The 12,462-nt window shown below is 40.0% G+C and overlaps 1 protein-coding gene across 3 annotated transcripts in view; it reads left to right on the top strand.

The window, feature by feature from the left end:
• The window catches only part of fibcd1b (fibrinogen C domain containing 1b), a 146,505-nt gene that overhangs the window by 104,582 nt on the left and 29,461 nt on the right, over window positions 1-12,462 (top strand). For all 3 annotated transcript variants that reach the window (XM_079658283.1, XM_079658285.1, XM_079658284.1), the window contains one exon: window positions 1,039-1,135. In XM_079658283.1, coding sequence (XP_079514409.1) covers window positions 1,039-1,135 — 97 coding nt within the window. The remainder of the gene's footprint in view (window positions 1-1,038; window positions 1,136-12,462) is intronic.

The following is a 12,462-nucleotide window of genomic DNA, read 5'->3' as shown; positions in this document are numbered from 1 at the left end:
TGGAAATAATATAGTAAGAAGGAGAACAATATTTGCTATTATGTTTTAGGAATTCAGAGTGCTCTGCAAGTCGCTGTAATCCATAGATGGTGTTGATAAGTTATGATGACACAGTAATGATGATTAAGATGATCACAAAGCAGACAATTATGAGGATGAAAATGATGTGATGGAAGATTTTGCCAATTGTTCTGCAGGATTGTTTTTCTTTGTTGGCACTGATGTTAAAAGCAAATATGGCTGTTGTTGCCGTCTGGTACCTTATGGTATGTTAGGGGATTAGTCACTCTCAACATAAATTGTCTAAGGGAATTTCCTTTGTCGTTTCAGTATGGCCACCGCCCCCCAACAGCGAGCTCTAGTCTATTTTCCATCTGCATGCATTTCCTCTTAAGGAGCATATTTCCAATTTCCTTTCATCCTCAGCCTGGCACTTGGTATGTCAGCACATTTGTAATGCATAGTTTTTCATGGGAGGATACAGATACTTCACATGTGCACACACACACACACACACACACACACACACACACACACACACACACACACACACACACACACACACACACACACACACACACACACACACAGCTGAGCTAAATTGCTGCTATTTGCGAAAACTCCTTTGTCCTCACATCGATAAAAAAAACAACACTCAACTTCTCCACAAATCATTGCTTCCTAGAATTTCATTGTTCCCGGTACAGTAGGAAGAAGATAAATACTCTCTGTGTGTATTTAGGATTATTGTTCTTCTCTTTCCTGGCATTTCAATTAATGATGCAGATTCCACGACGATTTGATTCAAAGTCAGTCAAGATTTAATGGATTCCTTTTATTAGCTTCCGACAAATTGCCTTTTTAGTGAGGGAAGAGCATTTGCATTATTCATTTGTGAAAGAGCAAGCATTTATGAGTTCATTCGGTGTAGTTGTAGATGGACTCAGAGATAAACAGTGAATGACTAATCACAGAGGAGGATGAACCACGGAGAGATTAATCTGTTCTGACCTTTAACCTCACGTTTTGCCTGCGTAGGTGATCCAGCGCAGGGAGGATGGCTCGGTCAACTTCTTCAGAGCATGGGAGTCCTATCGTGAGGGATTTGGCAAGATCACCGGTGAACACTGGCTCGGTAAGTGACTAAGAGTGTGTGAGTGTGTGTTTACCATATGCGTACTGTGGCCTGTAATTCAAGATGAAACCCTGGAACTAGATAAGATAAGATTAGATCAAATAAGATAGAACTTTAGTGATCCCAATTTGGGAAATGTTTGTGTTGCAGCAGCATAAAAAGACATGGCATTATCCACTAAAAATTTAAAGACAAGAAATAAACAAGAAAGTAGAAAATATACATGTTGAATTTACAAATTAACAATAACAAGATACGAAGCAAGCTATTATATTTACATAAGTATGTGACGGATGGAATATTACATATTCGACTGAATATATAAATGTAAAATGTACATAGTGAAGAGAGAAGCTATGGAGGTGATTTATTGTACAGCGTTATTGCAGTGGGCAGGAATGTTTTCCTATATCTGTCCCTGTGACAGCGGACATATACACAGTATTGTCAACGTAGGTCCATTAGCTGAAGTGTTATCTTGATTATAAGACCTAATAAAACCTTAACTCTTAACAACACCACAATGGCAGCCGCTTTGAGATAAGGCAGAAAGAAGGAAGGACGTCAAACACACAGAGTGAAATAATGACGAGTGATTGAGCGAGACAAATAGACAGCCATAGAAATGCAGATAGGGAGAGATAAGATGACTTTTCACATCATGAAGGAATGAATAATGAAAAACACTTGAGTGAGCATAATGAAGACGATTGCATCTAAAGTACAAGATGTGTGTAAAGTGCACTTTTATTATGGAAGTCTGTTCGGCACCACAATATCACAACACAAGCCAAAAGACGAGCAATTCAATTACAATATTTTTATTTCCACAAGGAAAAAACAAACAACAGTATCATTTTTCTTTTTACTATAATTTGTATTTTTCAGACTATGCTTGTCCAAATCCTTTTATTTCCTCCTGGCAGCATGACACATTAGTCTATGCCTCCACTCAGATTTGACAGGAAGAGAATGCCAACATAGAATGAATTTGACTGTGAAATGATGAACTTTTCTAAAGCCAAATTATTTGTCTTCACACCACTTCTCATTATATGTTACAAACAAATTCTTCTTGGGGTGAATACGCTCAGCTTCCACCAAGTTTGTGGCTCAAAGCTGCTCGCACATTCATATCACATGTTGTATTTATTTTGTATCTGTTCACATTCACACAGACTACACACGTCATCGAGCATATATTGAAATAGACAGCTTCTTCTTCCATCATAGAGTGGCCTTTCTAGCTTCCTTTTAATTGGTCTGACATTTGTTCAGGTAGCGGGAGAGACAGAGCCTGAAAGCAAATGTCTCACATCAGTTGTTGAGACTGAAAAGGAGAAAAGCTCATATTAAGGTGAACACAGGACAAGTGAGTCAAACAGAAACAAATGCAGTGTTGAGTGTGACTCGCAAAATATAATCACATAATCAAAAGTTGTTATGTCTCCATCTCAACATTATCTTAACTATTATCCCTGTATACCTCTGTAGGATGCCTTAATATCTTGCTATTGTTTGTTTTCTACACATGAACAGGACCTGTAATGGTTAAGTGGTTTTCCCTTCCCTGTAGAGTGTTATAAAGGTTTAAGTGCATGTAAATGGTCTGCAAAGGCTACAATCCCATGTTACCTCCAGAGGGAGTTTATCTGAACATTAAAGCATGTGAACATTAAAGCATGTGAACATGTCGCGGTAGAGGCAAAATATAGTAATATATTTACCTGAAAATGAGCCTAATATGGTCCCTTTAAAATAATGTTGTCGAGAACTTAACCTAAGGCACTTGAATGCCTCATTTCTGATCCCAGACGCTCCAGGGCTTCTGCTGTACCTGTTACCAGCTGTCGTACATACTGTGACTGCACTGTGATTACTTTCAAACTAAAGCAGTGAAATTGTGAAGTTGCCAACCGTCTGAAGCTTGCCAGATGCCCACAAGTGATGATTCATCACATCAAACAAAGTGTATGTGAAAACAACTTAGCTTATGAACTTCAACAAGAAAAGTCCATCACCCAATCAGCAATCAACGGGATAAATATTGTGATAGTAAGCTATTTTATATTATTGCGAGTGCGTTACTGATCACCACATTTTGCCTGCTTACACAAAAACACAAAAACAAAAACACCAGTCCCAAAAGCATTTGCAGAAATGTTGTTTCCTGAGGACATTTGGATTGAGCTACAGTGTTAATGAGCTATCGCCATGCTCCGTCTGCGTGGGTCTTTAAAACCTTTCTTTGCTGTTCACACACCAACAGACTGGTGGAGTAAGTGAAGCTTAAAGAAGTCTATTTCTGTAAAAATGAAAATCTCTGTGATTGTCAAGGTTGTGGACATGCCAAACCACAGCAGAGATACCCTCCAATGAGCACTCTACATTAAAGCACACACACACACACACACACACACACACACACACACACACACACACACACATACACATACACATACACATACACATACACATACACACACACACACACACACACACACGCACACACAGACATACACACAAACACACACACACACACACACACACACACACACAGACACACACTCAGTTTTTCAGTCATGCTAAATATGGCCCTGACACCAAAGGGGGGCATTTGAGTGCAATGCCTGATCAGGGCACATCTATTTTGTTTATTAAGTCTGACTGTAATAATGTGTATTAAATGGCTTGATTACAATAGTATTGCATGCAAGTCTTAAGATGATCACACCAAAAAATCCAGCCTCTCCCATAATGTAGTCATCAATTCCTCCATGAATTCCGTACAAAAGCATCTTCAACGATATATTCAAATGAAATGTACTGTGTAAACAATATATCCGTTGTTCTCCATTACCATTTTCTACAATTGACACTTTAAAAATACAAACAATACAAACTGCTAGTGGAGCCTCGCAGATGGGGGTGCTGCAGCCCCCTCAGCAGGGGGGGGGCAGGAGTTCCAACAAGCCGTTTAGGACAGAGAGTGAATACACATACTATACAGAGATGTTGTATGAGAAGCCAATGTGAGTTTGGAAAATTGCACAGTATAAATCTATTCTAGTAGACCTCAACAATTGAATTATGACCCGTAGAAATGGCCATGACATGGGACCTTTAACACTTGTTCCACCTCCAGGAAAATTGTTGCACAGCAGCAGTTATTTCTTTTTGTATAGGCAGATTTCAGAGTGATTGAGAATCTACTAATTAAATGATTGATCAGGATGTGAACATTTAACTTTGGATATAAGCATGCAGGTTGACACAGCAGGTCTGAAACATTCGGGACTGTAGCTCTCACTGCATCTGTATAATAGTAAGTTTGCCTGCCTGCTTTTGGGTTATTCTCCACCTTCACCACTCTTTACCCTATAGACAGATATAAATGCTTGCATAGACTGTATAGCGTTTGCAGAGGTTATGTGAATTAATGGGGATCTAGGTCTCTTTGCTTACCTGAGGCCATTGCAAAGTGCAGCACATAATAAAACGTGGTTAGTGTGCCAGCGAGATCTCCCCATGGCACGTTGCAGGAGCATGGTGGGAATATGGAAAGCTCTGGATTTAGTACACTGAATTCCAATGAGCCAGCAGGCAACTTTGAACCTTTCAGAATACCCTTGCTCATCCAGTGTGTGCTGTTGTCTCGTCACCCCCATCATCGATTACCCTCAGGGCATAAATGAAAAATGGATCCATGCTTGCCTGCAGCCTATAGGAAGAAATTGCAGTAACCTCCGACAGCCAAGGATTGCTGACTAATGCCACCTCTGAAGATCTGTACATTTCTATTTTCATAAAATGCAGCAAGATTTAGTTCAAGGTGTTTGCATTGTTCTGAGCGTCTTTTATTTCGATTGCAGTAAAAGTAATCAGAACATGGTGTAAAAAAGGAGAATACTAAAGGCAGAAACAAATTGTGCATTCTTTTTGAAAAGGACCTTCCTTCACTGAATAAGATAGTGCCTAAGAGATGTGTGCCGGATGTACAGTTGCAATCGAAATGTTTCAACCCCCATTACACTTTCTGTTAATTGGCAAAATATAAAATTCCTCAGCTGTTTGCAATAAGCAAATTACACAAGGACTGTTAATCTAATTCAATTAAACTAATGTTACAAGGGTTTTTATCCAAATTCAACACAAAATGCTTGTATTGACTATTGCAGTCTCAAAATGGTTCAACCCCCTTTGTCAAGCACACCTGGGCAACTAATCAAGGGATTAATTGGTTCTGGTGTGCTTGAGAAAGGACAGAATGGGTTGCGGTGGAATAGTCAAAAAATCCGCTCGTATCGTCTATCCCTATAGTCTATTCCTTGACATCCGTGTGAAACGTCACCAGGGTTGGGAGGGTTACTTTGTAAATGTAATCAGTTGCTGATTACTGAATACATGGCTCTGTAAGTAATCCGAATACAGTTACAGTTACATGTCTTAAAACGTATTCAGATTACTTTTAGATTGCTTTTGGATTACTTCATTTTTCCATCACAGATGGGTATGTTTTGGTGTACAGGAGACACAAAAAGCAAAAGGAAACTGAATGTGTTTTTACTGTTGTAATGGCTTATCAAGAGCACAACTGAAACATCACATCTGAAACGATGTAACAACATAATAAACTTGTTGGGGATGCAGCTTGGGATGTGAGGAGTAAGGGACATGGCTTAGAAAGGGCGTGTCACCTTCTGTCCTGCAAGTGTTGGCAGTGTCACTACCCGATCTGCAGCTCTGCCTGATCTGCAGTGCGCATGTGGGAGATGGTCCGCCATATTGGACAACTCCGGACGGCAACCCAAGTAGGACACTTGATACTAATATAAATAAAACTCGAGAGAGATAAGTTATTGTTATTACGGCGTGACTTCACTATTATTTAACAACTCTTTTTATTGTGTTCTTTTATTTGGGGTTAAGTACATTGTCAGAATAAGTGAATAATGGATTTAACTTCTGTTAGACAGCTATCATACTGAATACATATTTACTGTGAATGTGTGCAAAAATGTATGGCATATAGCTGTCAGGGTAGGGCTGCAGATCAGGTAGTGACAACCAGGACATTAATTAAAATGTCGAACTCGGACTTCATTTTGAGGACATGTCGGCCAGGGGTTTAGAGCTTTTTGTTTGAGCACCGGATTGGCAAAACAGGAGAGTGTGTGCACCAGCCTGCCTTGATCTATGTATTCATGTCTGTGACACTCACAGTATCTGCTGCCCACAGCTGTTTTAAAGAAGGAAAACCTCCTTCACTTCATGAAATCTCTGCAGCACCAGGAGGCAGCGGGAGCGTTAACTCAGCCTCTGAGAAGAGGAGCGTGCAGTGCCTTTCACGCACTGCCTTCACTGTGTTTACCTTCAGAATCATAAGGATAAAGAGCGACCGCAGGCTGATGTGTTTTAACCACACACACCTCTACACACACTCACGATTAACGATAAACGCAGACTTCTGTTCCTCCATTTTTCGTTGTTATTGTTTCACTGAGCGGACCCGCAAACTTTTTTCAAACGCTCCCTTTTTTGGTCCATCTGCGGCGGTAATAGTTTTTGTGCACTGTGATGATTCGGCTGTACCTTTTAATAATGAATATTAAATGTTGTGAGGAAATCTTTCCACCAATAATTCCAATAAGTAATCCAAAATGTATTCACTTCAGGTTTACGAAAGTAACTGTTATCAGCTTACTCGTTTTTCAAATGTAACGCGAGCTGAATACAGTTAGCCTACTTTATTTTTGTATTCTGATTACGTAACGCCGTTACATGTATTCCGTTACAACCCAACCCTGAATATCACAGGGTTAAGGGATAGTGGATAGGAGAATTCAAAAGGACTTAGGGGAAGAGACTGCGGTACTTTAGAGAATCCGACTGCACTTTCACTATCCGACGTGTTTATGATGCGCCAGCGGACGTCATAAATGTGCGTCTGTTGCTGTGGGGAAACTTTGGAAACTACAGGTTTCTATACAGCGGACTACTACATGGATGTTTAAAAAGAACGACGGACTACTGTAAACTCATCTTGAGACTCTGCACCGTGCTCTGAAACTGTTGTTTTATGCTTTATGAACGTGGACAGCAGAGAAACATATTCTTCATGACCAAAGTTGGAATTGAAATAAAAAAGGAAAGTGAAACTTATGCTCGTCACCCTCTCCCTCCGGTCCACATTAATACAAATGATCCCAATACGTATGATTGCATGAAAAGATCTTAAAATCAATACGAATGTATTTATTATAAACGTTAGTCCTTAACATCTATCACTGTGTATATCACAATTCAAACATATTTTAAAAGTTGAACAAACCCCACACAGCTCAGTGAAGACTGTGAAAAGCTGACTTTATTTGATCATTTCAGTAAAAACTAACGTTCATATTTCCCTCAGAGAACATAATCACAGCCGCGCCCTCCCTCCCAATTATTATTGCTATTTATTATTATTGTTGTTGTTTGCTTTAACAACAACAATGCATTCAATTACATTTCAAAGAGGTCCAGTAAGAGAAAATGTCATAAAATGCTCGGTTTTCGCTACCTTTCTATTTTTTGATTGGCTGAGTGTCACCTCCTTAAAACATTAAACAATAGCTTTTTTAAACCTCTTTATCTTTATGTTGAGGTTAAGGATGGCAGCTTCCTCATACTTTGCACTCGGAGAGAAATAGTTGAGACGGAGATGTCTTTAGCAGCAGGGAGGAGTAACGTTTCACCAATGTTGTGAGGTTTACCTGCCTTAGCAATCCGTAACGCCACTCGGTATGATGCTTCGGTTGCTTTAGTATTCACAGTGCTAAATGTGTCAATGATATTTTTCTGTGACTGCAATTTCTTGAGCTTCCGGTCAAAAAACTCCTGTGGCTTGGTCACCAAATATGGATGTTTCGCCTCAATATGACGCCGGAGTTTACATGGTCTCATACTGTCATTAGCTAGCACCTCGTTGCAGATAACACACTGTGGCAGTGGAGTGTCATCAGGACCGGTCCATGAAAATCCCAGCTTCAAATGATCATTGTCATACTTCCTCCGTTTTCTGACAGACGCTGTCTCCTCTCTCCCTTTAGGTAACTTCACTAACAATCTATCCATATTTTGCCGCTCGCATAAAGTTAGCTGAAGTTAACTAGCTAGATTTCACTGTTTTTCTTTATTTTTTTCTGACGGCTGCGCCTCCCTTGAAGCTCTCTGGCGCCCCCCAGGGGAGGCGCGCCTCACACTTTGGGAACCCCTGATCTAGAGAATTTGAACAGCTCTTATCATGGCTGCCACTGAGGTACTTCCGCATCATTTCACTCCGTTAGGAAGGTTCCTAAGCAAAATGGACTATTCGACCGCAACACTGGCTAGGGGTTTGTTGAGTGACGTTTGATTCCATGTTAGAAATATGGTAAGTCAAAAGAATTGTCCAAACATTTTCAGAGAAAATATCATTGCCTTGCACAAACAAGGAAAAGGATACAAGAAGATGGCAAAAGCACTGAATGTCCCTAGAGATACACTTGAAGGCATAGTTTGCAGATTCAAAGTTAAAGGAATAGTGGCTACACTACCTGGAAGGGGCAGAAAGAGGAAGCTATCAGCGGCTGCCACCAGATCCCTGAGGACTCAAGTGGTCAAAAACTCTTGAGTGACTGCAAAACACCTGCAACAAGACTTGGTGGCAGCAGGAACTGAGGTTTCAGTAAGGAGCATAATAAACACTGAAGGGCTCCATGCCCGCACTCCAAGACGTACACCACGACTGACCTGAAGCTCCAATATGCTCAAAACCATATAAATATGCCACACAAGTTTTGGAATTCTGTTATGTGGAGCATTGAAACAGAAATTGAACTTTTTGGGCCTATGGAATGAAGCATGCTGAAAAGAACACCCTCTCTACAGTGAAGCATGGCGATGGCTCAATGATGCTCTGGGGCTGCTTTGCTGCCTCTGGACACCTGCAGCATGTTAACGGCACGATGGATTCAGTCAAGTATCAGGAAATCTTAGGAAAGAACGCCATTCCGTCTGTGAGGAAGCTGAAGCTTGAGCGTCATTGGACCTTCCAACAGGACAATGATCCCAAGCATACCTCAAAGTCCACCAAGGCTTTGTTTCAGAAGAAGAAATGGAAGATTCTAGAGTGGCCGTAACAGACGCCTTGACTTGAACCCCGATAGAAAATCTCTGTTGGGATTTGAAGAAGGCGGTTGCAAAACGCACACACACAATATTACTGAACTGGAGGCCATTGGCCATGAGGCTAAGTGGATAAGAGTCCTCAGGAATGCTTTCAGAAGCTGGTGTCTGGCAATGCATCATGTTTGCAGCAGGTCATAACAGCAATGGTTGCTCTTCTAAGTACTGAAGGTGCTTCTCATGAAGAGGTTGAATAATTTTGAGACTGCAGTAGTCATTAAAAGTAGCATTTTGGGTTGAATTTGGATAAAAACCTTTGTCACATTAGTTTCATTGAACTACTTAAACAGTTTTTGTGTTTTTGTGTTAACAGCTGAGAAATTGTTTATTTTGCCAATAAACCTAATGTGCAATTGGGGTTGAATAATTCCGATTGCATGATTCTATAACAATCACACTTGTGAGAAAATGCTAGCACATTTTATATCACATGCATGAGGAAAATCAATGATATATCTGTTGGGAAGCTGAGGTGTTAATTAGAGTGTCAAAAGAGGTGAAAATAAGTGCTGCAGCACAGGCAGTATGAGAAAAATAAAGAGCTTTTTGAACATTAAAGCATGGAAACATGAACAACTTGGCATAAAGCATGAGTCTTTATTTACTGTCAATTTGGGATTTTTGTTCTCCTTAAATTGAGGGACATCATGCATCTGCTGTTAATGTTTTTTGAAAAACAGTAAATATCAAACAAGCAGACAGCAAAAGGAACACGGTCCTGTGGCTCAGACATCATTTCTGCATGCTGTGTGTTTTAAAGTAAAAACGAACATATTGCTGAATAATCTCTCCCCAAGGAGCACCTACAATAAGCCTTAAACTGGGTCAAGCAACTCCATTGTTGTCATCAAATCTATTAGACACCTGGTCTGAAAGGCTGATGTAGTCTTTTCTACCTGCAAGTAGGTCCTGAAACAATGTATTGCTGTCCCAAAGAGACTAGCCTAGTTTTCCAGATGTCCTATTACAATAACATACTTTAGTCTGAATAGTGTTGAAAGCAGCACTTAAATCCAGTGGAAAGAGGATAGACACATTTGTTATTGTCCTATTCACGTCCTCTCTTCCGGCTTCACGCCAATAAACTGCTCTTATAATTTATACTTTTGCAAACAAAAGATTGAACCAACAACTCAAAGATGCCACTTGTGTGTATTGTAGAATAATGGAATATCAATCTAAAGTTTACAAAAAACATTTGCCTCTAACATGTGTTTTTTCTTTTTGAGAAAACCATCATCAGGGGAGTGACATTCACAAGAAATGTTTCCAAAGTGTTGAAGGCTACGTCAGAAAGATTGGTTGTTAGTTTAGGTTTCATTTAAGATCACACTGTTGGGTTTATGAATAAAAACTGAAAAAACATGTTTGAATTTACAGTTAAATGTGATTTTTTTTACATCAATATCCATCTGTTTTATCTCCATTAAACCAAAAGGCTTCAGTATTTTATTCATTAACATTGACTCTCATGGTTGTTTTTGTTCACCATTTCCATATAAAGAAAAGCAGAAACACTTCAGATTACCGAGCAGTTCTCAATCCTCAATCATTGGATCAATAATTGTTGAATCAATACCTCTCAATGGAATCTAGTCTTTTTGTACCCTCAAGAAACCACATCACACACCTGTCAACCGTATTTCTTTTAATGGGAAAATAAATGTTGTTTTCCCTTTTTCATTCATTTGTTTTACATCATGTTTCATATTATAGTCATTATAATTCTATAATCAAAACACAAGATCAAGATGTAAATATACAAAATCTGATAAAGAAAACACCACATTTTAAAGTCAATTCTCGCAACAACTCTGCTATGAAGCATTTTCGATATTTTCATTTCGACACAATATTTCTCTCATACAGCACATTTACTGGATGTTCTAGTTTGAGCATCAGCAATCCCCTTTAGCAACTAGGAAACACTCTTGTACTGCTAAAACTCAGAAAGAGCGTTTTCAGAGTCAGCTCACGAGTCTACGCCTGATGAGTCTTTGCTTTCTGGTTAATAAGAGACAAACTGTTGCTCTACCTCAGAACCAGCGAGGTCTGCTCACTTTCTGTTGCACGTTGAGCCTCACAAACCCTTTGAGGTGAATCCACCCAGGACATTGGGTTATACAGTATCGGCCTGTTTTCTCTCTGAATGGTGGACCGTGCACCAGAGCCGGTGTTTCATTTGAATTATTACACACAGAATCTGCTTTTATATCACGAAGGTTGGTGTATTGGTGTCACGGTGTTAAAGAAAATCTGTTGCCTTCACCTTCAAGCTCTTTTCATTAACGGTAAGCCGATTTATTCACCGCAAGAGTTATCCTTCTTTATACTGGCCATTGTTTACATCGCGCCTCCAGCCTGTGCCACGCTTCACTAAACAGCTAACCAGTATGGAGCAAGAACACCCAGACTATTTTCTCATTATTCTAGGGGCTTTTGAGCAACCCTCAGCCATGAACTGCTCAAATATAGACAGTTGTATCCCATTGGGGATAAAAACACACTGTTGCACAGTATTAAGAAATGCTCCCTGTTCTGCCCCACCTTACTGCTTCTGGACCCTTTGTTCTGTTATATTCTCCCTATGTGCACACATTATCCAGAGAGCCTGTGGTAAACATTGTTGGAGGATGGTAAAATGATCTGATAGAGATTTCCGATAATAAGATGTCAGTGTAGATGGATCGAACATGTGCTCCCACCAAGACTTGTTTTAAAACAGCAATAAAAACTGTTTTACAGCCAAAGTCAGGCAGCTTCCTCAGTCCAAGGATGAGTTCCACAACAGTGAACAAGACATTAGCAGACAAAAAAGCAAGACTCAAAATCCCTACCAAAAAACAAAGCTTTCACATCTTCCTGGCCTCAACTCAATCACCACAAACCCATATGATTGCCCATCACACACCACTCTTGCCATGCAACCTGCATGCTGCTCCAGTGATGAGGATGTCTTGCATCTCCTTGAGCGAAAAAAGACCAAGAAGGCCCCATGCCCAGATGGCGTCTCACACTTCTGTCTGAAAGCCTGTGGTGACCAACTGTCTCCTGTCTTCACACACATCTTGAGCAAATCACTCGCTCTCTGCAAAAAGTCCATTACCGTGCTGTTGCCT

The sequence above is a fragment of the Notothenia rossii genome, assembly GCF_949606895.1.
Source record: "Notothenia rossii genome assembly, chromosome: 11".
NCBI classification, from domain to species: Eukaryota; Metazoa; Chordata; class Actinopteri; order Perciformes; family Nototheniidae; genus Notothenia; species Notothenia rossii.
Note: the sequence above shows the minus strand (reverse complement) of the source record. Positions and strands in the feature narration are given on the sequence as shown.